The 24,392-nt window shown below is 46.3% G+C and overlaps 10 protein-coding genes, 1 non-coding gene and 1 pseudogene across 11 annotated transcripts in view; 7 read left to right on the top strand and 5 right to left on the bottom strand.

Moving 5' to 3' along the window:
• CNN00290 (expressed protein) overlaps positions 1-724 on the bottom strand; it is a 2,110-nt gene extending 1,386 nt beyond the window's left edge. Inside the window, exons 1-3 of the mRNA XM_568543.2 lie at positions 236-724; positions 62-196; positions 1-9 (exon numbers count right to left, since the gene is read on the bottom strand). The exon at positions 1-9 is cut by the window's left edge and continues 87 nt beyond it. Of these exons, the coding sequence (XP_568543.1) occupies positions 1-9; positions 62-196; positions 236-712 (621 nt within the window). The 5' untranslated portion in view covers positions 713-724. The remainder of the gene's footprint in view (positions 10-61; positions 197-235) is intronic.
• Positions 725-951: 227 nt separating this feature from the next.
• Positions 952-3,410, top strand: CNN00280 (annotated as a pseudogene).
• An 8-nt stretch (positions 3,411-3,418) lies between these two features.
• Positions 3,419-5,646, top strand: CNN00270 (deacetylase, putative). The gene is made up of 9 exons (XM_024658359.1): positions 3,419-3,574; positions 3,632-4,191; positions 4,291-4,463; positions 4,519-4,567; positions 4,624-4,694; positions 4,749-4,881; positions 4,938-5,060; positions 5,108-5,191; positions 5,244-5,646. The coding sequence occupies exons 3-9, from the start codon at positions 4,374-4,376 to the stop codon at positions 5,441-5,443; spliced, it is 750 nt and encodes a 249-aa protein (XP_024514042.1). The 5' UTR covers positions 3,419-3,574; positions 3,632-4,191; positions 4,291-4,373; the 3' UTR covers positions 5,444-5,646.
• Positions 5,647-6,111: 465 nt separating this feature from the next.
• Positions 6,112-9,494, bottom strand: CNN00260 (sugar transporter, putative). Its single transcript, XM_024658358.1, has 18 exons — positions 9,209-9,494; positions 8,847-9,116; positions 8,771-8,796; positions 8,682-8,711; positions 8,501-8,627; positions 8,390-8,445; positions 8,278-8,336; positions 8,067-8,225; positions 7,732-8,015; positions 7,611-7,668; positions 7,542-7,557; positions 7,432-7,480; positions 7,118-7,381; positions 6,996-7,055; positions 6,869-6,941; positions 6,747-6,813; positions 6,680-6,688; positions 6,112-6,615 (listed from the first exon to the last, which is right to left on the bottom strand). The coding sequence occupies exons 2-18, from the start codon at positions 8,881-8,883 to the stop codon at positions 6,361-6,363; spliced, it is 1,629 nt and encodes a 542-aa protein (XP_024514041.1). The 5' UTR covers positions 8,884-9,116; positions 9,209-9,494; the 3' UTR covers positions 6,112-6,360.
• Positions 9,495-11,145: 1,651 nt separating this feature from the next.
• CNN00250 lies at positions 11,146-11,216 on the top strand. Its single transcript has one exon. It is a non-coding gene; the product is annotated as a tRNA-Gly (tRNA).
• Positions 11,217-11,534: 318 nt separating this feature from the next.
• On the top strand, positions 11,535-14,073 carry CNN00240 (expressed protein). The gene is made up of 11 exons (XM_024658357.1): positions 11,535-11,631; positions 11,685-11,906; positions 12,027-12,162; positions 12,215-12,323; positions 12,377-12,544; positions 12,606-12,658; positions 12,708-12,746; positions 12,799-13,007; positions 13,059-13,209; positions 13,261-13,692; positions 13,747-14,073. The coding sequence occupies exons 2-11, from the start codon at positions 11,743-11,745 to the stop codon at positions 13,792-13,794; spliced, it is 1,509 nt and encodes a 502-aa protein (XP_024514040.1). The 5' UTR covers positions 11,535-11,631; positions 11,685-11,742; the 3' UTR covers positions 13,795-14,073.
• Positions 13,770-15,302, bottom strand: CNN00230 (RNA binding protein, putative). Its single transcript, XM_024658356.1, has 5 exons — positions 14,985-15,302; positions 14,751-14,923; positions 14,584-14,683; positions 14,186-14,526; positions 13,770-14,129 (listed from the first exon to the last, which is right to left on the bottom strand). The coding sequence occupies exons 1-5, from the start codon at positions 15,202-15,204 to the stop codon at positions 14,109-14,111; spliced, it is 855 nt and encodes a 284-aa protein (XP_024514039.1). The 5' UTR covers positions 15,205-15,302; the 3' UTR covers positions 13,770-14,108.
• A 610-nt stretch (positions 15,303-15,912) lies between these two features.
• CNN00220 (glutathione peroxidase, putative) lies at positions 15,913-16,944 on the top strand. The gene is made up of 7 exons (XM_568531.2): positions 15,913-16,010; positions 16,080-16,161; positions 16,228-16,316; positions 16,386-16,472; positions 16,548-16,631; positions 16,682-16,747; positions 16,818-16,944. Exons 1-7 carry the CDS (start codon positions 15,987-15,989, stop codon positions 16,839-16,841), a joined length of 456 nt encoding a protein of 151 aa, XP_568531.1. The 5' UTR covers positions 15,913-15,986; the 3' UTR covers positions 16,842-16,944.
• On the bottom strand, positions 16,838-18,322 carry CNN00215 (hypothetical protein). Its single transcript, XM_024658870.1, has 4 exons — positions 17,712-18,322; positions 17,596-17,654; positions 17,156-17,496; positions 16,838-17,059 (listed from the first exon to the last, which is right to left on the bottom strand). The coding sequence occupies exons 1-4, from the start codon at positions 17,845-17,847 to the stop codon at positions 16,981-16,983; spliced, it is 615 nt and encodes a 204-aa protein (XP_024514685.1). The 5' UTR covers positions 17,848-18,322; the 3' UTR covers positions 16,838-16,980.
• A 154-nt stretch (positions 18,323-18,476) lies between these two features.
• On the top strand, positions 18,477-19,139 carry CNN00213 (hypothetical protein). Its single transcript, XM_024658868.1, has 2 exons — positions 18,477-18,721; positions 18,780-19,139. The coding sequence occupies exons 1-2, from the start codon at positions 18,532-18,534 to the stop codon at positions 19,061-19,063; spliced, it is 474 nt and encodes a 157-aa protein (XP_024514684.1). The 5' UTR covers positions 18,477-18,531; the 3' UTR covers positions 19,064-19,139.
• Positions 19,140-19,199: 60 nt separating this feature from the next.
• CNN00210 (hypothetical protein) lies at positions 19,200-21,603 on the bottom strand. The gene is made up of 2 exons (XM_024658355.1): positions 19,387-21,603; positions 19,200-19,332 (listed from the first exon to the last, which is right to left on the bottom strand). The coding sequence occupies exon 1, from the start codon at positions 21,564-21,566 to the stop codon at positions 19,398-19,400; it is 2,169 nt and encodes a 722-aa protein (XP_024514037.1). The 5' UTR covers positions 21,567-21,603; the 3' UTR covers positions 19,200-19,332; positions 19,387-19,397.
• A 165-nt stretch (positions 21,604-21,768) lies between these two features.
• On the top strand, positions 21,769-23,966 carry CNN00200 (nucleolus protein, putative). Its single transcript, XM_024658354.1, has 5 exons — positions 21,769-22,713; positions 22,766-22,942; positions 22,991-23,507; positions 23,566-23,723; positions 23,793-23,966. Exons 1-5 carry the CDS (start codon positions 21,792-21,794, stop codon positions 23,906-23,908), a joined length of 1,890 nt encoding a protein of 629 aa, XP_024514036.1. The 5' UTR covers positions 21,769-21,791; the 3' UTR covers positions 23,909-23,966.
• The last annotated feature ends 426 nt before the right edge of the window (positions 23,967-24,392 follow it).

The raw sequence follows: 24,392 nt of genomic DNA, 5'->3' as shown, positions 1-24,392 counted from the left end.
GTCCACCCACTGCACGATATCAGCTAAACTTTCCGCCATGTTTCTCGCCTACAGAACTCACCGCAAGATTATCTTCATCGAGCATATTTCTCCATTCGGGTACGAAAGGGGTAAATCCTCTTTCCTCCTCTGAGAAACTGACCGTTGGCTGGGGCACCGGACTGTTGTTGAACTCCATGCCTACCAAAGAACGCATCTAAACTAGTTAGCCAAAGTCACGAGTCGATACACCTACCTTGTTGCGGACAACTTTTGCCAGCTCCGTTCTCCTTTCCTTCTCGAGCCTCTTCCCCGTCTCTGTATGCCTTTTCTGTACCTTTCTCGTTGTGACATCATTTGTAGGGGATTTGCGCTTTCTCTTGCCTTTGGAGCCACCTCCCTCAGCTGGCAACGTTACGAGAGCGTTCTCTCGCAAAGAAGGGTCAACCGACCCTTCAGCAGATGTAGGCAGCATTTCGGCCGCCATATTGTTGTCGTTGGCAATCCCTGCCATTTGTCGTAGCTTGACAATCTCAGCTTGCAATTCCTCTCGCGTCCATTCTGAAAGATCTTCTTGCCGCCCAGATGCTTCATGGTGATGCCCAATTGCGGCGATGTGGTGGTGATGGTCGTGATGGGTGTGTTCATGGGAGGAGAGAGTATCGTCATGAAGGACACTCTGATCGATGCTCTCAAGAGCCTTTACGAGATCGACATGGGAATGGGTGGACATAGTCGGTGGAGGTGGGAGTGAGAATGATAACAGGATGTTTTCAAATGAAAGCGAAGTGTTAAAGTATCAGGATGGGTCAAATTTACGGAGATCAGAAAGTGTCCGCTTTTTCTTTTCTTCAGCCGTGGTATTGTTTCCATCCGTCCACGGTCGTAGACTTGTTCAGTTGTTATATGCATCATTGTAAAAAATTCAGACCTGTACAGTTCGGTAGACGCTAATGAAATGCTTCGTATTAGAACAAGCATGTATTTGTTTCTCACACCTGTGAGTTATTTGGATTCACTCTCTCTGACATCGCCTTTGTTTTGTGTCACAACAACTCGACATGAGATCCGAATTCAATTTACCACTACACAACCTAACGACCTATCGTCAGTATCATTACTAAGTAGATCGACCACCAACAGCCAAACCTAGGAAGGCTTTGTATTCCGTAGAATTGATACCAAGAAGTCGATATTCTGTTATCTGCTGTGGGTGGCAGTGGAACGGAACCAACTGGATCGTTTAACCAATAGTAGACCCGGGTATTTCCCTACACCGTCATGATCAACCTAGACATCAAGCCAGAAGTGTCTTATCTTGAAGACTTGAAGACACGAAAACTGACATCGATTTGGTCAAGGCGCCAATGTTGACGTCTGATCTTGATACACTTTACAGCGTGGCAAACTGTCAAACGTTTTTGGAAGGTGAGCTTAGACCATCGATACATAATGGCAAAATGAAGCTCATGCCATTTTAAGGCAATCATCCTCTGCAGTTTGTTGTGCATTGCTTCTGTCGCCGACGGCTATCAGGCAATTCATCATGGCCATTCTAGACCTTAGCGAAATGCTCATGAACTTGTTCAGATTAACCTCAATGGGAATATTATCGAGTCGCCAACACGGGTTTTATCAATAGAGTGGGCGAACTGGACCCGGAAACTGGCAAATATGTGTTGACATCTTCAAGCACGACCTTGTGGGGTGCCTTACAATCACTGTAGGCCGCAGCGTTCTACAAACTGAAGCACTGTTGACGAAGTAATATGATAGCGGCCAACTGGTCGGTATGGTCCTTCTTAACTCCCGTGTCTGACAAGATTGGTCGTAAGGTGACTTTATACTTGCTCTGGTGTATCTTGCTGGGTGTATGTCTCCCTCTGTTCCCTGTAAACCTTATAACTAAATACACAAACCACAACAGTCCATTTCATTGAAACTTTTACCAAGTCATGGCGTGATTGGGCAGGAGCCAAATTCCTCTCTGGCGTCGGTGTCGGCTGTCTTCAAGCTACTCTTCCAATCTACGTCACGGAGTGGGCTCCCGTGAACATTCGTGGTGGTATGCTTCTGGATTACTCTTGCTGGAACCTTGTTGGCGGTTTCCTGACTCCATTGATCTTGTTTATCTGCAAACAGTCCTTAGGGGAGTCCGAGTGAAGGATACCTGTCCTTACACAATGAGTTGGCAATTGTAAGGTCTAAGCGGTCGGCTGATTAGTCCGTTCAGATGGGGGGGGGATTCCTTGGAATTATGTTACTTATCTTCCTTTGGCTACCAGAGACACCTTGTAAGTTGTCAATCCCTCTCTCTTACTTAACTTGACAGCTCATCTTAAAATCAGCGTATTATGCCGCACGAGGGCTTCACAACCAAGGAAAAGCCGTTCTCCGCAGGGTGAATGGTAATGTCAAAGGCTACCACGTCGAAGCCGAGTATGAAGTGATCAAGAATATCATCATTGAAGAACAAGAGAGATTCGAGTTACTGGGAATTAAAGATCAGAGTTGGAGGAGTATTTTGAAGAGTTATGTGGAATGCTTTAGGGGACCAAACCTCGTACACATTTTGAGCTGGCCGTTCAGAGAGTTATAGGGCTGATCTCGGTTAGAAACAAACCATCGCGGCCTCTCTTCCAGCTAGTTGTCAGCAGTTGACTGGACTCGCTTTTCTTTCTGGTTATGCATCTCGTAAGTAGCATTGATAATGTATAGAATATGTTTACGATGATGCTAATGATGTACCTTTAGTCTTTTTCCGTGAAGCTGGTTTTACCAATGCTTTTGAAATTACATCTATCCTATGTATGCCCTCTCTGCGCCTGTTCCTAAACTAGATGCTGACTCTGCTGCGCTGCCAGTCGGCATCAAAGTGTTTTTCGTCATCGTTTTCACTTTTACCACTGACCGAATGGGCCGTCGAACCATTGTCATTGTCCTTGCAGGCAGGCATCTGCTGCGCCATGCTACTCGTCATTGGTATCTTGGGGCATGTCACCCACAATGAAGCAACCAAAGTCGTGCTTATTGTCGCCGCTTGTATCTGGTCCGCTGCCAACGTAGGGTGTAAATCGGCTCCCTTCATCTGCGCCCATTTGTCTTCAAATCTTCATATAACAGTCAGGGCAGATCTTTGACAATGTACGCGTCACCTCGTGGGCCCAAGCCAGAAAGAAATGCGGTAGGGGGCAGCCATCAACGACCGAACTCACAAGTACAAGTATGCAAGTATGGTATCATCAAGCATCGATCGTATCGTATGAAATAGTCGAGGAAACAAAGAGGACTGACAGAGTGTGATCCGCATTTTAGGTCATGCATGTTGTGCCTGGTCGGAGATCAATTGATGTCCTTCGAGGGGCGGAGCCTTCCGCATTTTCAAAGATCGATGTGTGTCACATCATGTGTGCATGCATGTGTGAGATGCTTAAAAGGAAATTCCCGACACAATACGTTAATATTAGGCACAGCCGGTCATATTCATTTTCGGCCATTTTTAGGCTATGGTGTGAGCGTCGTATGTTCATCTAGCATTGCTTTATCTTTTCTGCACAGCCTAGTATCGAGTCGGCCACGCGCAAAGCCCTGACTGGTGTGTAACACTCTTGTATTCCAGCGAGTGTGTAGTCTGCTGACACCTCTTTCAAAGGTGGATCTCACTCAACAAATCACTCCCGCATGAATCGAGAATTGAAGAACGTTTTTCCAGCTCCACATCTTCTAATAAAAGACCTAGGCCTCCCGCGTAGTACAAGCTTGTCTCGGTCACAAGCCATTACTACTGTCCCTACAGTTTACCGTCCGTGAATCATGAATCATGGTTGGAAGAACCATCTTCTCAGGGTGAAAAGCGCGAGCGAGGAGATGATGGCAACGGTGCGGTTTGGAACGAAGGAACTTCACCGACATCGATAATCTGTCAACGTAACCATCACCGGTTTGCTGCCCTGGGGCCTGGCGGAGGAGTATATGACGTATCCTTTTTTTCTCCTTTTCTGATTACAGAAAGACTGCATACGTATATCTGATAACCGCTTTTCCTTCGCCGTAGGACTTAATGACAACGTATAACTATACTAGCCTAGGCTATGATTCATACTTCTACTCGGAGAGCAGCTGACCAGCTCCTACAGCAAACCATATGCGATGCTATTCTCAGAAGGGTATGCTTATTTGAAGTATTGGTTAGCAGGGTTACACAGCTATGGTGTGAGTCTTGGTAGGCCATACGGCGGTGACCCCTTACCCTTCGGGCTTCCATACCGGATTCCCTTTGCTATCCGCTGACTCTTTTCCCTCCCTCCAAAGTATATAAATGCCCACCACCCATCAACATGCCCGCTTTTTCCTCTTCAACCATCAAGCGATAAAGAAACATTACATCTATCAAGATGAAGTTCATCACAAGCCTCTTTGCCGTTCTTGCCATTCTCTCAAGTGTCTCTGCTTCTCCTACCATGAAGAAACGTGCGACCGTCGAAGTATGTCTTGTTGCATCTCGTCAATGTTGGTTGATCACTTACATCCTTTGCCCAGACTATCAACAACTGTAATCAGCAGGGCACTGTTGCTCTGACCTTTGACGGTGAGTAATTGACCTTCTTTCCCGGACTTTCAAGAATACTGATCCAAGGATTAAAGATGGCCCTTACAATTACGAAGCCCAAGTTGCTTCTGCCCTTGACGGGGGTAAGGGTACTTTTTTCCTCAACGTGAGTTCTGGTGTCATGAACATTTGTCTGCATTTGGCTCATAAGGCTTCATAGGGCGCGAATTATGTCTGCATCTACGACAAGGCCGATGAAATCAGAGCTTTGTATGATGGGGGCCACACTCTTGGTTCTCACACTTGGTCTCACGCCGACCTTACCCAGTTAGATGAATCCGGGATCAACGAGGGTAAGTCCTGTCCCTGCCCATGCTTCTGCTCTATGTACTCACAGCTCTCTTCGTAGAACTCTCCAAGGTCGAAGATGCCTTTGTCAAGATCCTTGGTGTCAAGCCTCGATACTTCCGACCCCCTTACGGTAACATCAACGACAACGTCTTGAACGTCCTCAGTGAAAGGGGTTACACGAGTGCGTTCATGTCATACATTGAGGTGACATACTGATTGAAGAAATAGAGGTGTTTTTGTGGTCTGATGACACTGGGGATGCCAACGGCGAGTCGGTCAGTTACTCCGAGGGGGTATTGGACAACGTTATCCGTGAGTTTCCTCATCACCATCCAGATGTCCCAACTCACACGGTGTATGACAGAGGATTATCCTAACCCTCATCTTGTCCTTGATCACTCTACCATCGAGACGACCTCCTCCGAGGTTCTCCCTTACGCTGTACCCAAGCTCCAGAGTGCTGGCTACCAACTGGTCACTGTCGGTGAATGTCTCGGCACCGACGAATCTCCTTACGAATGGGTTGATTGCCCTGGAGAGAGGGATAGCTCTTGGCAATGCTAAGTGTTGATTTTTCTCTTTTTAACCAAAAGAGGTTGAGATGCACTTTGGGCATGTGGGACTTATAATGAAGGGGTGATGATTGCATTGATTTAGAATCATATCACCTGTGGAGTGTCAAATAATTGACTCGGGATAGTGGGAAATTATAATAGTGGGAGCCTGATGTAGCACTAACAGGTTTGTATGGATTCTAAAATGTGAAGCTATCAATGGTTTTGCGACAAGTTATATGAGCATCTCCATTAATGTGTGGTCACTTCTATTAAAATATCGAATCGCATCCTCGGCGCATCGAGCCTTATAAGATATAGATATATGTTGCGCATCCTTCTGCTAGTCCACCCGTTCATTTCACGTATGTTCGCCTCTTCCTGCAATAGCTCCAACTGTTACAAATGGTTAATCCACATCAGAAGGAAGAAGTTACCTACGAATACCCACCAGAAGGCAAGCTCGCTAATGATAATAGGTTGTGGTGAATCACAAATGTAACTATTAGCAATAGATAGTACGTAGTGCATTACTCTTTATTAGTCGCATAGACATAATATTCTCCATTAAACATAGTCTTGAGAAGTGTACTAACAACAGGTGCTTGGTTTGCAGTGTTAATAAGAGTACTACGTAAGCGGATAGACAAGGAAATTGTTTTTCATGGATAGTACTAAGGGACAAGAATTAATTGGGCCACTTAAAATCTGGTGCCTATACAGCTTTACTATAGTTATTGTAATAAGTCTTAATGATTTAGAAGGTAGTCGTTAGACGCAAATGAAATACCTTTATTCATTAATGATAGTTGCCTCTTCCTATCATTCCAACACAAAATCTGTTATCTATTACCCCTTTTTCTATCGATATACACACACGGCGAAAAGGTTACAGCACAACAGCCTTTTTAAACGCGCCAGGTCGATTTACACAATACTCTTTTCTCTCGCTCCTCTTTCCCCCTCAATCCTAGCCTTAGCCGCAGGCGCATTTTCCAAGTGCTCATCCGCAGGCTTCGTCTCATCCAGCGTGCCAGGAGCCTGAGCAGGCACCTCAACTGGTTTTCGGCTTTCGCCTTCAAGGGCGTCGAGAGCCGCGTGATGGGATGAAGGTTTCCAGCTATTGGACTTCCATGGGGGTATTTTGGATCGGTAGAGCTCATCGACTTCTTCGAGGGTAATCTGTAAGGAACGAGGTTAGTGGGGGGATTTTTCTGGTGGGGAGCTACAGGGGTTTATAACGTACTCCTCGAGTCTGTGGAGGAAATGGGAAGTCAACGCGTGAACCTGAATGTGTCCCGAAGGTTACTCACCTCTGGAAGCATAAAGAAGACGTAGACGAAAGCGAAGATAAGACATCCAAAGAAGATCAAGAGAATACTGTTTTCATGTTAGCATACCCCTTATGATTGGCTTAACATTTCACACAACATACAGAGGGCCGATGTCATCAGCAATCAAAGGCGAGAAGTAAGAGAGAAGGAAATTCCAAAGCCAGTTAACAGCAGCTGCGGTGCAGTTGTTAGAAGGATCAATGCCTCTTCAGAAGGCATGTGACATACCAGCAAGAGCAATCGCCTTTGGTCGAACACGGAGAGGGTAAGTCTCGCCCAGGATGACCCCTACCAGGCAGAATATTATCAATCACTGGCCTATCAAATTGCTCATATTCGACCGCACTCACAGGGTGTAGGTCCCCAGAACAAACTGTACATGGAAACATGAATGACAGCAAACGCAATTAAAACGTTACCACCCGTCTTGACCATGGAATCGGTGACACCCGCCACATCGGTGTAGTAATGACCAACCAAGCCGGCGATGAGGGCACAGGCAGCTTGAATAGCGGCGCCGAAAAGGAGTGATTTACGTCGCCCAAGGTGCTCGATGGTCCACATGGCGGGGATGACTGTGGCGAGGGAGATACCGCCGAGAATGGCTTGGATAGCTGTGAAAGTCTGAGTAATGTGCCAAATAAATGTGATTTTTTCGACTTACAGTACGCAGAAAGAGGGACGTCAGCACTCTCAAAGAATACTGGGCCGTACTGTGTGGAAATATAAGCAGAGTTTTTCTTTTTTTGTAATTAGAGATGGAGAAGGACGAACGTAGTAGTAGAAGTTCCTATGACGATACGTTAGGACATGTGTAGAAGCACGAGGGAAAATTAGACTTACTGTCCGTTGAGTTGCTGCAAGAATTGTACCATGCAACCGTTCAGAGTTCTCTTCCACACTGATAGTACTTGTCAGCAGCATTCTGAGGAGAATGAAAAAAAAGGAAAAAAAAAAAACCTACTCATACTCCTCGTGCTGAAACACTCTAACCATCCAGCCTTTCCACCCTCATTTTCCTCCCTGATGGCTTCTTCCAAATCCTTGATAACATCTCTCGTCAAGGGATCGTCCACTTCACAGTCATTTAACCTCGCGATAGCCTTGAGGGCGCCTTTCTCGTCACCTCTACCGAGCAGAAGACGCGGTGATTCAGGGAGGAGTAAACCGCCGACAATTAGGAATGCACCCCAAACGAGCTGAAGACCAACAGGAATACGCCATGAAGCTGAGGACTTGAGGTGATGTCTGGATATCCGCGATTAACAGATCATTGGAGGACTAGGAAGTATGACTCACGTTCCAAGATCGACGATGTAGGCCAAGAAGAGACCGGATGCGATCTGGACTTGATACAATACAAGAAGAGCACCTCGCAATTTCTTGGGGGCCGCTTCCCCCACGTAAAGCGGGACGATAGCTGAGAGTGCACCGACACCGAGACCGGCTACGAATCGACTATGCAAGTCGTTAGTGGAGTCTTGATTCTCCGAGTGGAAGAAATACACACCCGACAGTGATCTGAGCAAGACCGAAGGAAGATACTTGGATAATGATTCCAACAGAGAACTAAATTTCGTCAATTTTGGTCACTTGATTACCTTTTGACAGCCGCAACTCACGATAATGGACCAGAAGATGATCGATCCCCTTCTACCAAGTCTGTCACTGGTAAAACCTTAGGTAGGCGATTAGTCTTAATGATAACACCATGGCTCTTGTTTACAACGTACTTTGCAGGAGAGCGCCAAAGAAAGTACCGGCGGATAGCAAAGAGGTGATGATACTTTGCCGTTGTGAGGAGAGAATCCATTCCCCTGTGGCAGGATCTTGTTCTCCCATGTATTGGATAAAGTTAGGCTGAAGGAGAAGCGTTAACCCGTGGCTTCATACATTAAGAACCAAATGACTTACCATGATCAGACATCCTGAGATGTATCCAATCTACTCGCAATGAGGATTAGCACACTAAGAATAATGAGGTAGCGGCTGCATAGACCTACATCGTAACCGAATACCCAGCCGCCGACTGAGAAGATGTCAGCTCACGAGTCTTTTACGCCTGACTATAAAACATACAGGCAGCAAAGAAGCAGAAGATGATCGAGCTCTTCATGTTGATGTACCAGTCACTCTCTGCTAGCACTTGTGAATGTTAGGGTGTTGGTAAAGCTGCCCGTTCTGTATACCTGTTGTTGGTTGATGTTTCAACTATGTAGTAGGTTTGAGGTAGAGAGGACGAGCCGAGTCCTTGCTGACAACTTATATACATTCTTGACATTTTCAATGATTACCAAGTATTAGACGATGACAATATGCCTTCCCGGGCCGGTTAGAGAGAACCATATGCTATATGCAACCTCGTCAGTCGATAATGACCGTCAAACGAGAAGACGTTTTTTTATCCTCTATCATCAACGGCATTCTATTATTGCTCTTACCGGGTTATGAACGCTCCGAACTGGTCCTAGAATTGATAAAAACTGAGCTAAAGAGAAAGGGATTGGCATGAAGAGAAGCCGGAAGCTGGAAGTTGTGTGATGTGGAGGGATAGGAAGAGACCTGGAATCGATTGAGCGAAAGTGCTGCGGCGGGGCCAGCCGGGGATCCAGGGTGCTTGGGGGAAATCGCAGCAGCGGCAAGTAGGAGGGAGTCGAGAGAAAGCTGTTTCATGCAAGGGTGGCAGCGTGACGATGGCAGTTGATGACATATTATGAGGTTCTTGGGATGAATTTACCGCAAAAGATGAGAACCAGTCCTCCGTAAAAACACGCTAAATTGAAACCAATGCGTAAAGCCACGGAGGATTGGAGTTGAAGCACATGGCCACCACCATAGTTTTCGACGTCATAAGGTACAATCCTTCTGGGCCGGCGGCTCGGCTTCTTCACAACCGCCTCGTCGACTCCCAATCAATTTTGACCTCTGTATGCTTTCCAGCAAACTTTATAACATTCGCCTTTCCCACGGCTTGCAGTGTTCTATGTATAGCTTCAAAGTAGAAGGTGCAAGTCAACCAAAACAAGAGGGACAACAGGAAACATCTTGGCGGAAAACCGGTAAAACCGGGAGGAAAAGTGCTGTTCTCGAGACCTCCGAATTCGCCCCTATTATTTTGTTCAATAAAAAAATTCACCCATCGACCGGGACCACGTAATACGAAAAGCATCATCCAACGGTCAACTACTATTTATTGCATCGAACGAAGGAGTTTGTTAAACGCAATTATTGATTCCCAGTGGCATTCGAGGGAAGTCTTGAAAGAAAACAAACACATTCTAAGCAGCCGGCATAACCGACATTGCTATTTAATTACAACAGTGATGAGGTATGTACATTCTTAGGCCCCCAGAACTTGGCAAATATTCAGACAAAAGAATAGCCAAGAAGATGCGGATTTGTCACTCCACGACTCAAAACCGATTGCGCATTGGTACAACACCTTTACCAGCTGGATCTTGAGGCTGTGAGAAGCCTTGAATGATTTGCTACGATTGACAGAAGCGCTGATACTGATTCGTCTTGGACTTGAATACGATGGTCCAAAATGGATACAAAAGGAGAACATTGTGGACTTGTTAAAGATGATACAGCTCACCGAATGGACCCCACAACTCGATATCTGCGATTCTCAGGCCTTACAGCAGGTCTGCAATTTTTTTGATCTCAAAGCAGAAGTGTTTGCACGGGCAAGATCTTAATTTGAACCATTCACGCATGTCCAACAGATTGTCTTCCCACAAAGTTTCTCCAATGATGTTTCAGGCTCAACCCAGTCAAGGGCAACATAAATTTTGGCCACGATCTGAAAAGGATTGGTGGCAGTTTTGGGACAGACCAAATCTCCTCGTATGTGTTACTGGATTGAAACGCTCGTAGATAAGATCACTATGTCGTTTCCTACCACATCCCTCACGTTCTTTGGCGCGTAAAAAATACCCATAACACACCTCGTCGTCCACAACGCTCATCCGTGCCATATGACAATAAATTCCACATGCGACGGGAAGATTGGATGAATGATGATTGTCTTATTTGGCTACCATGCGCGCACTTGTCGGCGATATCGGATTATCTTATCGGATATTCACAAATACAACAAGCACTCAGCTGCTGTACGTTTTATGTTCAATTTATGCGACCCCTATGGTTCATATATTTCGAGTGATTTATGGAGATTCTTATTTTCGCAAAGGGCATGCTGGAGATCGTTTCTGATTTCATTGCACAGCATCAATGGCGAAAAATGATAGTTGTGTTTATTGAACACAGGATACTTACAGTACATTCGATTTTTTTCAGATACAAGTGACAACGTACATATGTAAGTCGTGAGTGAAGAAACAACACGGCTTCTCATGAGAAAGTTGGACACAAAACACCGTTGGTGAAACGGTATCATGCATCGTTGCCATCGATGCGGCAAGGGTTCGACTCCCTTACGGTGTATCTTTTTTTGCTCTTGGTTTTCTGCTCTTGGCACACCCTGCTTTTCAGGCACGGCAACCAAGCTTGGGTCATCAAGAAGTCGTTCTTTGATGCATATCAGATGTCGACCTGCAATTATACATACATTAATGCATGAGTTTTCGGAATGACGTTACCAACCTTTACTCAAGTCACATCCATATCGAACATTCAAAATGATAATCCAACTTTCTATCGATGATAATGTTATCGGTCGGGATCTCACCATGTATATCAGTTTCCCACGGTGACATATTAAGCAACAATGACGCGAACCATGTCTCTGACATCGATGATTTCCCCTCTTTGCCATCTGATTTCAGGAAAACAACCATTGTTCTTCATCATTTTTTTTGTTTGTGAAGCAGCTAGTACTAAATTGAGATAAGTATACAGAGTGAGTATTTCTTTCTGCAGAACACCGCTATACTGACTCGAAAAATTTAAAAGTATCAATAAACTCTTCAACATATCCTTCATTCCTCCTTTACGCAGCTCGATATTCGCAATGGACGAAGAAATGGACGTCTACTCTTCCGATCCATATTCTTCTGGATACTACTCCTATTACCGCTCTCGGTTCAACCCTGAGCCCGTGGAGAGGCCTCCTCCTATCACAGACTACAATATCCGGTTTGTTGAGGGAAGTGGATCGAGTCATGGAAAGTGCATGTAAGTTTTATGCTTCCACTTTTGGAGGTTGCAGCGATGTGTTTTGATGGTGGATATTTTTTTGGCTCTACCATGTTTAGGATGTATACGTATTTTTCCATGCTGACTCTAGTTCCGCAGAGACCTTGTGTTCATCCTAGACTGTACTGGGTCCATGCAGAAGTACATTAACTCAGTTAGAGATCACATCATTGGGATTTGTGATATGATCAGAGGCGAGGAGGGGTTGAATGGACCAGATGATCTTCGAGTGGCTGTATGGCCTTACTTCGACCTATGGAAATATGTCACTGACGTTTGGTTGTCAGGTTGTCAACTATCGAGACCATCCTCCTCAGGATAGTACTTATGTATACAAGTTCCACCCTTTCACCTCTGACATCCCAGAGGTTCAGAACTACCTCAAAGGTTTGACTGGTATGTTTTGTTGCTTCCAAAGACGGGTTGAATTTGGCTGATTTCTAACGCAGCGTCTGGTGGTGGGGATGGGCCCGAAGCTGTGACAGCGGCAATGGCGGCAACTCTCACCGAGCTTGAATGGAGAAGGGAAGCGGCGAGGATGGCCGTGCTCGTGGCGGATGCTCCACCCCACGGTATCGGGGAGGGTGGTGACCAATTCAAACAGGGTGACCCCGACGGTAAGTTATCTGTTCGATGAGTTATAATGAATAGTGAAGCTAAAGTTTTGAGGGTAAACAGGGCATGACCCTTTGGTAGTCGCGCGAATGATGGCTCAGAACGGTATTACTATGGTGAGATAGACGTTTCGTCGTGTAATTACCGAGCTAAGGAGCTGGCTAGTTCATGGTCGCTTGCGAAGATACCCTGTCTGGATATAGCGTACGTCATTTCCTTTCTTTATTAGAAGACTTCTTCTGACGTTGTACCATAGCACGCTGTTGACTTTTTTCAAGCCATCTGTAACATGACATCAGGTGTTATGCTCCCCCTCACGACCGCTGATCTCTTGGCAATGACGATTGTCGGCAGTGTTTTGGAGAACATGGACATGGAAAGGCTGATAGCCGAAATTGGTGTTGAAGTGGCTCAACGGATTAAGCAGAAAGGAGAGTCAATGCAGAGCGTTGAGGAAGTAGCTCAGTGAGTCTTTATTTAGTAGTTTCTAAGAGTGAGAATTGATGACTGTGATAGGGAATTGCATGAACGTTTGTTGCTGCGTAATGAGCAAACCAAGCAAGTGCGTCTTCCAGAGGTCTATGTCCCACATGAAAATGCAAAGAAGAATGTGTCGACGTGGATGAACGCCGCATATATCGGTGATGCCGTACCCAACATACTTGCTGTCAGTGTCGTTCACGTTAAATTACACAAAACAAGTCTGACTCCTCTGCAGGTCCCGGGTAAGAGGCTCACAGACAAATTCCGAAAACAAAACTACGCTGCTGGCTTCACATATACACCTGGTGGCCGTCTTCCTCCGCGTCGCACATCTGCCACCCCATCAGCAACGTCCGCCGCCCTTCCTCCTACACCTTCATCCCCTATCCACTCTTCCCCTCCAGTGACCTCCTCGTTTTCCGCGGCTTCACCTCCCAGACGAGTTGTTAGTGATTTCAAACCTTTTGGAGCACCCGCTTCGAAAAACCTCAGTGTCTTTGGCGCGCCGATGCTCTCTACACCAGGTCCGGGAGGTGGAATGTTTGGCTCGATGGGGAGGACGCCAGGTGCGATTGGGGGTATGAGAGATACGAAGGCGGATGAAGATGATGAGGATGAAGATGAGGAAGGGGCAAGGCTTAGGAGAGATGCGATTAGTTTGGATCAAGTGGGCTTCCATCGTTTGTCGTTGAGGTGCAGTAGCTAACTGACATTGATATAGGCGAGGAGAATCGCGACCCAGGCCGTTTTCCGAGTCGCTAGGTCCTAAGATGGATGAGTAAAGCATAAATGCGGTATATACAGGCAGCACATCAAATAGGCAGAGATCAATGACATTGTAGAAGATTTTGTGTATAGCCACCAAGGTTACCCTACATGATAGATGTTTTGTCTTCTGATATTTGGACTGGCAGGAGGGACGACAGTTTGTATATATTTGGGTTGGTTGGTGGACTCATGCGATGTGAATGTTTATTTGATGTTGCTCACATAGGGTCGAGTAGCGGCTGATAGTTAATCTATGGAAAGTACAATGTGCATTTGCAACTTTAATGCTACGCGATATATACCCAAATAGGAACCCTACTTCCTCGCGTACGTAACCTGGACGAACAGTCATCAGCATTTTCGCACTGTCATGGAGATAAAAGCACACTCACTTTCATCTTCGTCTCACCATCAATCTTAAAGTTGTGCAAAGCATCCTTTGCAATTGTAGCCGCCCCTTCATCCGCAAACTCCACAAACGCAATATCCTTCTTCGCGGGAATAGTCCTAATCTCAATCAAACCGGGGTGGACCTCAAATACTTCTCGGAGATCTTCAGATGTAGTACCATCGGGAAGATTTTGGACGAATAAGACAGAGTTGGGAGGGAGGTACTCGTCGGGCATTTGGAGACGTTGTTTCTTGGCTGCTGGGCCGGCTGTGCCCGCGGTAGTGTCGGCGCGAAGTTTGGCTTGAGCCTTCTGGCGGAGAGGGTTATTCTTTCGTTTGAGCTCTGTTGTTGAGATGAATTAGTTGCTATATTCGCTTAAGGAAAGACTTGAGAACATACTCTTCTCTTCTAACCTTCTCTTGGTGTGCTCTTCAAACTCTTTTTCATCTCCCTTGCGCTTCACAATGCTATCTGACAACCCTTTAGCAAACTTTATTTGCTGCACTTAAATCATCAGCCTTTTACATCCATGCCTCCTTCACAACAACCATGGATGGGTGACTTACGATGGACTTTCCGTACAATGGGAACTCGTTAACATCCTTCCTCGCCTCATTCGCACTTTCGATGTCCGAAAAAGAAACAAATGCTTGTCCTCGCATACGAATGTTGTGGTGAGCAATGATTGGTTGCAAAGGACGGTAAGGCTTAAAGAGATTATACAAAGTCTCCTTCATCACTGTTATCCCAATGGAAAATCAACTTTAGTAAAATGCGGTGATCTATCATGGAAAGCGCACCTGGTATCCGGACCTTCTCGTTCAAATTTTGAAGATAAAGCGTTTCACAAGCATTGTCAGGAATTTTATTGGGGTCTTCCTCTCCCTCTTCTTGTGCTTGCTTAGCCCCTTCCTCCGCCTTGACTTCTGCATCTCCATTCTCTGCTGGTATTTGCTCTGCAAGGGGCGATTGTGTTTGTTCTGGGTTCATCGCTGGAGGAGGAGCTTGTACTTCAGCCATCGCGAGGGTCTACTTTGAGGTGTCGGGAAGACGCAAACAATGTGTAGAGTGCAGAAAGTGTCTGTTTTCTAGTTGTGCTTGACCCATCCAACGCTCGATGCTCGAGAAGGTATGTAACGAGACAGCACCGAAGGTTCAGAAATATTCTATCCCGCGTTTCTTCCACTTTCTCCCAAGAATATAATGACGACATGATATCTTTTGCTTGTACTTTATTAACGGCGGACAAGCAGGATTCTTCTTCTTGACTTTCATCCATATCTGATTGGTACGCATGCTCATACGACTGACTACTGTACATTAACAAGAGTAAGATAGTACATATTCAGTTCTGAAAATAATTAATGGAGAAGGAAAAGCTCCTTGCATTTGTGGTTCTTCTTTTTCATCATATCAATATTTCCCGCGGTCTCTCCAGCCAACCCACAAGCCTTTACTTTACTCATTAATTATGTCGCTCTCTCCTCTTATTACCACCTGTAACAAATATAGATGCTATATATAAGTACGACTGCCAGCTGGTGGTTTACGTTTGCTGTTGGTCTGCTCACTGGATTGATAATTGATCAATCCCACAGTGTATTATCTCTTAGTGATTGCGTCATCATTCACCACTCGCTGATTGCCGATGCCGACCGCACCGGGGGGCGGAAGGTCCGGACGACTGCTGGCTGCTGGCGCGCGGTCATCTTTCTTCGTTCATCGATTCTTCTGGCTATCTCTTTAAAACTGAACATACAATAGTGTCAACCCCATCGATTTCGACAGTAAATACAGTAACCATGTCTGATATCTACTCTTACTCTGTGAGTTTCCAGTTCCAACACTTTCCGTGTGCTTCTTTACCTGGATATCCGACTGATGAACACGGGCAGGTTGAGTTTCCCAAGTCCACTCTTCCCCTTAGTGACCTGAAGGGCAAGACTCTCTTGTTCGTCAACGTTGCGAGCAAGTGCGGTTAGTTTCATTCTTTCCTAGGAAGTGATCTGTGGTTCACGGCTGATGAATTGTATCTTCTCATAGGTTTGACTCCTCAGTACAAGGATCTTCAAGCTTTGCACGAGAAGTACGGTGATAAGGGGCTGGCGATCATTGGTTTCCCTTGCAACCAGGTAAGCGTTTATGTTTGACGTTGGATTGAAGTCGAGAGATGGCGAGCGACTGATCCGTTTGGCGATTAGTTTAAGGCTCAAGAGCCTGGGACCGATGATGAGGTTCTTCAGTTCTGTCAAGTCAACTATGGAGTGACTTTCCCTATTGCTAAGAAGGTATGTATTGTTTTAGTTTTACGCTGGTAATGGATAGTACAAAGCTTGTATATTAATTTAATTTTTTCTTGTTAGGGCGACGTTAATGGCGAAAACACTCAGCCTATCTGGAAATACCTCAAAGAGAATGCCGAGCCCCCTGTCTCTGACATCGACTGGGTACGTCTATTTTTTATGTAAAGCGAGTGTAGGGGGTTGATAGTCTTCAGAACTTTTCCAAGTTCCTTGTCAAGGATGGAAAGATCACTTGGTTCCCTGCCCGAAGCACCAAGGTTGTAAGTACCATCCCTCCATCCTTAACTCCTCATGGTAGCCAAAGCTGACTCGACAACTTTGTGGATGCAGAGCGATGTTGAGGCTGCTCTTTGATAAGGTAGTTCTGCATCACAACTAAAGAAAAAGGTAGAGCAATTGTGTGTCAAAATGGAAATGAATGCAACTTGTTATATATCACAGAGTTCAACTCCTTCCCCCATTCAAATGGACGGTCTATTTCACGACGGGCCCGTTAAAACTCTGTTACTGACCCTCGAACAACATCTCCTTCCTGCCCTTGAGGATATTCCATCACCATTGTCTTTCCTTCTCTGCAAGCAGCAGTAAAAAAAAGGTCAGCACCTGATCGCCCTATTCTTTATTCTCGTTGCTGTCTCTCTTAAAAAATAATTATGGATTAGACGTACTCTGGATATGCACAAAGATTGACCCCACCCCCACACCCACTCTTGGCCCCTCCCATAAGGTACTCAATCCCCTGCGGACCTGCCCTCAGGGAATGTGACCACCGGCTTGCTTTGATTCCTTGTTCAAACCCTATAAAGTCCCCCGGATTGACGTGTTTTTCTTCCTTTTCCAAAGTCATCTTTCCTTTATTACCGACTGTTTGAGTCGACGTCGATCTGGTGGCTGGGAATGGTACCATTGAGGGACCGAGGAGCGTTGGAGATGCGTCGAGGAGTGTGAGAATACCTGAGCCGGAAAGAATGTATATCCATTCGGACTCGTTGAGGTGGTAGTGATTCGGCTGTCAAGCAATGAGCCAATGGTGTGAAAATTATGATGCCAAATTTATTGTACTAATGTAAGTTTCGAGGTAGCATTGTTTGATGCAGGATTGGCGTACGCAAGATTCCACCTCTGGGTCAAGTCTCACTTTGTGCACCGCCAACGACTTCATCCCAACTATGCTCATGATGCATTCATTAATGAAACATTTCATTGGATATCAGTGAAACTTACCAGCATCACTCATACATATTTGGTTCCTTACAGCTTCCGACTTCAAGAAATGTGGCTGCGGAGACAAGTTTGAGTCGATATAATCCGCTTTAAGGAGGGGATGAGGACCAAAGTCAATGGGTGGAGAAGATGTCATTTTGTAATTGTTTTTGAAGTGATGGATCGTATCAATGGAAAGGTAGAGGTATGGTTGGTTGTTGGATAAGTATATTGATGGCGAAAGAATCGATGCAAAACAGAAAGATGATGTTCGTTTATTATGGACTGTTATGACGCCATGACGGGTAGATAACAAAAGTACGGTAACTAACCCGCTCGAGGGGAACTATGTACTAATAATAGTCTTACGGAAAAGAATGTAACCCCCTATATACTCTCGGGGATCATCGACGAGCTCCACCTTCTTTCACCGACCGCGTTTAAAAAGACCGGCGGCCATAAGATGGAAATGAGTTGTTGTAAATCGTTCGCGAACCAAAAAAGCAAGCGGAGAATGCAGCCTGCATGGTACTACTTACTACTGTACTGCTGGGCTGTTTGCGGCTTGAATTTGTTTTAGCTCTGCTTTGAAATTGTTGATGTCTTCGTGCCGCAGTTCGTCAGTTGCAGTTGGTTGCTGGCAGTGAGTGTATTACGACGTAGATCCGCCGATCTTTTTACAGCTACCCGAGCAACCGTGGGAAACAAAGCTATCTATGACATCGTGATCAAAGTCGCCAACAACGAACGCGAGCGCAAGCACTATCTCCTCGCTCGTCTTAATTTTTTATTTTCCTTTTCTTCCCAGCATGTACGCATTCTATAATACAACCCATCTCTAATGGCTGCCATCCCACGAATGCTCTCAGCCGCACGCGAAGAAGCCACAATCCTCACTTCCGAATTGGCCACCGCAGCTCGAACGACTGCTACTGAGGGTCTCGCTGCTGAAGCGAGGATAGCCTCTGAGTCAATGAACCCAGTGGCTGTGAGGCAGGCTGTCGAGATGAGTGTGAAAGAGAGTAGTGAAGGTAAGCACACCTGTGAGCTATGTGTTGTTAGTATTGAATGATTTATGAACAACTCAAGGTTCTTTACTGTCCCATCACCCTTCCCACACTACAACCCTTAAACCCACAAACCTCCCTTCCTTCTCCCTCAATCCCACTTCTATACCTTCCACAATGTTATCATCTACATCAACCACAACACGTACCATTGTAGGTCAGGTGCTCGAAGAAGATCTCGGAGTCACATTGAAGCAAGCAATGTCCAACGCCGCAGAGACGGGTTTGGAAGCGCAGGTGGATCAGTTTACGGACGCGACGAAGACTTTAGTAAAGGGACAGACCCAGGCGAAGTTACACGGTTAGCGTGAGGAGGTAGTGTGAAATTAGGTTGGCCATCTTTTCTGTACCTGTTGTGATGATTAGATTTTGCTTTTGTCCGGTTCATTTTGAGAGCGGAATAGACGTCAAAAGTTAGAAAAGACGGTTTTTAGCTGCATAAGAGCCAAATGGGCATCTTCAAGCTATTATGGCCCCTTTCCTTCGCTGAGTCGACAATCATTCCCCTCTCCCGCTCTCCCATTTACACTGCGAAAACTGCCCTCTCGGCTTGAGCCTTATCCCAGCTCCAAAATCTTTGTTCATAAGTTAGAACTCCATCATTAAACGAGGCAATGTGATACACTCACGACGAACCTGCTCAACGAGGCAGTCGCTCACGCTTCATAATCCTCCTCTCCCTCCTCGAAGGGTACATGACCTCTCCATTTACCTCCTGCATCACTTCCTTCAAGACATCTTTATCATCCTTGAATCTCTGTCCATCCTTTCCTTTGGAGTCCCGGGAAACAGCGCGACACTGATGCATAACCACGGCAAGTGTCTCAAGCAGCTTGATAAGTTGGGGAAGGATGAGAGCAGTTATCGGCTGACGTCTCTCTGGAAGAGCGGAAATAGAGTCAGAGTCAGTGGGCGAGGGTGGGTGGCGGGTAAGCGAGGTGGTGGTTAAGTCGTCAGAGGAACTTGGGGATTTTGCTTCCTCGTTTTTGGATGATATAGTGGGTCGGGAAGGTGAAGGGGGGGAGGAATCGGTAGCCAGTCGAGCGATGGGCATGGAAAGCGGTAAATGCACCACTTCGATCCTCTCGTCCTCCCCAACTTTGCCTCCAACCTGGTCCGCTTTTCCTACCATTCTTAAGCGGTGTACAACCCCTGTCACCAAATCCCACTCATCCTTATTCATCCCTAACCTCACCCATCTAGCTTTCCCTTTTCCTTTAAATTTCAAGCTTGAGGAAGACGGGCGGGAAAGGGCAGAGATGATGGAATGAGAGGACAATGACGATGATGAGGGCGTTGATAATGACAATGATAAAGGAGGGAGCGTGGGGAGCAACGGAGAAAGCGTCTGAGCAGTGTGGAAGATACATGATGACAGAAGGTCAATGAGTTTGCGCTCCGGTGTAGACGAGGTTAGTCGAAGTATGAGTACCGCAAGGGGTAAGTCCAGCTCATCCCTCGCACTTGCTTCTTCGATAGACATACCGGCGGGGTAGAATACCGCTCGGACGATGGAAGTGATGACATCGGTAGTTAAGAGAGAGAAATGTAATGATCTGTTGGGGTTGGGAAATGAGTTTTCACCTTTTGAATTGGTATTTGGGCCGGATCGTGGCAGCCAGATATCAGAAGGAGATTGATGTAGTAGATGATGGACAGCAACGCGTAAAGGCGGCAGAAGAGCGGGCGTAGTGTAAAGGTTAAATATTGTCGTCCACGTTTGACAATCCAATTCTTGCGATGAGTCCATCATCATCTCCACAATTCCTTCGACAACTTCCCAATTTTCTGCGTCCCTCTCCGCTCTTAACCACGCATTCAAGAACATCATGCCCGCTTGTCCCTCTGGCTCGCCAATAAACGATATCAATTGCTCCGCAAGCTTTCTTGGAACTGTCGATTTCAGTTTCATATGGCCTTGAGAATGAGAGTGGGTAGAGGTACTAATACGCCAGGTATTGAGGGTTGTGGTGTATACCCTCAAGAGACATTCCTTCTGACGAGCGGATAGAGTGGGAGGAGTGGCCGACGAGGATGGGCTGGCTAAGCAGGCTTGAACGACCACTTTGATCTCTTCCAACATCTCCATGGCACCTTTGAAATCTCCTTTTGGGACGTACGCCGCCATTCCGACATCCCACAACTCCCAAGGCCACCCACCCTTCCCCATCCCTTTGTCCTTATCCACATTCTCCAGCGCCAAGCAGTCGGTGATGATCGAGTGCACATGATGAGCCGCCGGCGAACTGTCACGGATAAAAGCACGTAGGAGCGTATCAAGCAATGGTATATCAAGCCGATCGGGGAGGAGAGGAAGGATATTGCGGACAGTCGAGAGGCGGACGGACAAATCCGGTGACTGGAGAGAACGGTGTAAGATCTGTGTGAGGGTAATGCTTGTGATAGGTACCCTTTCTTCGAAAGACCAGCGTAGTATATCAGGTATAATGGATAGTGCGGTATCGCTGTTACTAGATAACAAACTTGAGATGAATTTGGAATACAGTTTTTGGCGCTGGATAACGTCGGATGTCGAAGGTGGTGAAGGGAGCGGATGGGAGAGGAAGTAGTTGTGAATGGTTTGGGCAGGGGATAAACCCGAGCTACGCAGCAGGTATGGAACAGACGCTGGATTGGCGGCTGTGCGTTTCGAGAGTTGTTTGTTGGGCCTTGTCTTATGAGTTGTCTTTCCGCGACCGCGAGTTGGAGGTGGGTCCAGTAAGCCTTTGAAAGTTGCAACAGGTCGGAAGTCGGGCTTATTGAACGACTCGATCGTCGAAATGACAGATGAAGGTACCCTGGCTCTCATTTTGAGAGCTCTAGGGAATGTTTAAGTGTTTCCAGATATAGCAATCTTACCATGTAGAGACTTTAGAAGTCTATATCCGTCGAGATACAAGATGGAAATATTGCGTCACGTGACACAAGAACAAAATCAGCAACAAGGAGAACCGAAGCTGATGGGGAAGTCCCCCAAAACGGGATTTTATCCATCTCTTTCCAAATCTCTCCCGAATCCAATAAGTCAAACAACATGGAAGGCATCGAGCTCGGCATCCAGGACCTCGACCACAGCTATCAGATTGACACCCAAGCCCTGTCATCGGACGATGAAGAAGATCGTCAACAAGAGCCCGAACGACCAACCAAGCGAAAACGCACTAAAGAAGAAAAGGAGAGGAGAAGGTCTGAGAAGAGAGCGAGAAAGGAGAAAAGAAGGTCGGGAGCCGCCCAGACTGCACAGGTTCAGGCTCAAGCACAAGCTGGAATTGAAGCAGAAGTGGCCGAAGCACCCACCGACTATGATGAAGTTGAACAAGTAGTGGAGGATGCTCCTGTGAGCGAGGGAGACAAGAAGCGAAAGGAGAAGAAGCACAAGAAAGACAAAAGCAAGGGCAAAGGTAAAGGAAAGAAGAAGGAAGGGAGTGAAGAGCAAGAAGAAGAAGACAGGGAGGCTATAGCTGCATCAGCTGTAGCTACCCTCGCCCAGGCATTGGTGAGCTCGGAAAGTGGCAAGGTTGCCCCGTCTGTGGATAAAGTTCAAACTCCAAGTCGCCCGACTGCTGCCACTTCTACCATCGCTACCTCACGAATAGGTCCTACCCAGTACGGCAGCATCAAAATCAAGAAAGGCCCCTTGGAATCATCACCAGCCCCACCCGCATCGTCACTCACGCCCGCCCTTCCCGCGACCCAGCTCATCCCTGTGACTCCATTCACGGCCGCCTCGACCGATGCGAGTTCATTTGCTGTTAGGGACAAGATCAATTCTCTCAAGCACCCAAAGTCTTCTAGTAATGCCTCCAAAGCTATAAGAAGCACGAGGAAGGGCGAGGATACCAAGGAAAGTGATGCGCAGCTTCGATTGAGGTTCCAGGACCCCAAGGCACAGGAAGAGTGGTTGGCTAGTACATCAATTGGGAAGACTGAGCTTCTGAGATTGGAAAAGGAGGGTAGTAAGTGTAGTTTCTAGTTTAAAATATACAGATGGCTAATTCCACGTTCTAGTTCTGTCGTACAAGAAGGGAAAGTTCACTGAGGACGAGAAGGTTTCAATCAAAAAGGCTTTGGAGAATTATCAAAAGATACATCGAATAAGCTCTTTCGATCTTGTTGAGCTCGTCATGACCAAAACACTTCAAGCCACGGATAAAGAAACTGTCCGTGAATTTTGGAAAGATATCGGTATGACCATTTATTTCATTCTGTAAAACACTATTGATTGTGAAACAGCCGCTTCTGTCCCCGGTCGCCCGATCCTCAACGTCCAACCATTCGTGCGACGAATGCTCGACCCTAAAGCTCATAAAGGCCGCTGGACCCCGGAAGAAGACGAACTCCTCCTTCGCGCATACGCACAACACCCTCGCGAATGGACCAAAATCTCCTCCATCGTTGACCGTACCGAGGTGGATTGTAGGGATCGTTATTTGAAGGAACTCGTGAATCGTGATACCCGAACAGCGGGTAGGTGGACAAAAGATGAGGAGGACAAGTTGGAAGAGGTGGTGAACAGGGTTGCGAAGGGATTGCGTGCGGAACAGGTGCATGGGGAGAAGAGGAAGGGTCTGGAAGAAGGAGCAGAGCTGGTGGAACCATCGGACGTCCCTTGGGATATTGTTTCGAAAGAGATGGGCAACACACGATCAATGACACAGTGTCGTATCAAGTATCGCGATGCCATCTGGCCCAGAAAACTGGGTTTGGGTAAAGATGATCATGTCGGAAGGACGTTGAAGGTCCTCACAAGGTATTTTTTTCTCTCGTTCTTTTTTTCAAGCTTGTTCATTCCTGATGTGACCACTTAGACTCAAAAACTTGAACTATGAGTCCGAGAAGCACATCTCTTGGTCACAAGTCCGTGAAACCCTCGAGAAATACTCCCTCAAGGAAATCAGAAATTCGTATACCAATCTCAAAAAGAGTGTAATGAGCGATCCCCATGTTGCCAGTCTCAATTACCCCGGTTTGTCAAACGTCCCATACTTTCCCAGACGCGAAGACGACTTGAACTGATGATGCTTGCTGGATCCAGAATTGATCAATGTCATGTACGATAAAGCGGTCATGCAAAGGGGGAGGAAAGTGAGGGCGGATCAGAGGGATTATCCGAGTAAGGAGACGGTGGAGTCGGGGGATGAAGCGTATTAACGAGGGTGCGCCAAGGAAGATATGTGAATAATGATAGCAATTGCATGTAACAATATAGTAATGCTTGGGCGCGAATCATCCTCTTTTTGATTTCTATAGCTACGATTGAGGTGGAAGAAAAGGTGCGGGACCTATAGATGGAAGATCTTACCTACGCCTTCTCGTCAAAACCATTCAGTCTATGACAACCGGGGATCGTCGGCGTTGGTGGAAGATCTTAAAGCTCTACACGATCGATGCCCAGCACTTAGCAAAATATCCTTGTAAATTAACCTCTATAATTTGACGCCATTATCGGATATGAATCATTAACAAGCACTTGGATCTGTTGAAGAAGATTTGTTATTTGCAGCAATACAACAAGAGGCATCATCTGATCAGTCAACACGACAAGGATGTCTCTTGTTTTGCCCATGTCTGGAGGAGGAAGGTATTTCTTCCTCCCCAGTGGATGATATTATTCGTTGCCATGTGTGTCGGTCTG

The sequence above is a fragment of the Cryptococcus neoformans genome, assembly GCF_000091045.1.
Source record: "Cryptococcus neoformans var. neoformans JEC21 chromosome 14 sequence".
In the NCBI taxonomy this organism is placed as follows: domain Eukaryota; kingdom Fungi; phylum Basidiomycota; class Tremellomycetes; order Tremellales; family Cryptococcaceae; genus Cryptococcus; species Cryptococcus deneoformans.
The sequence above is the reverse complement of the archived record's forward strand: the minus strand, read 5'-3'. Positions and strand labels throughout refer to the sequence as shown.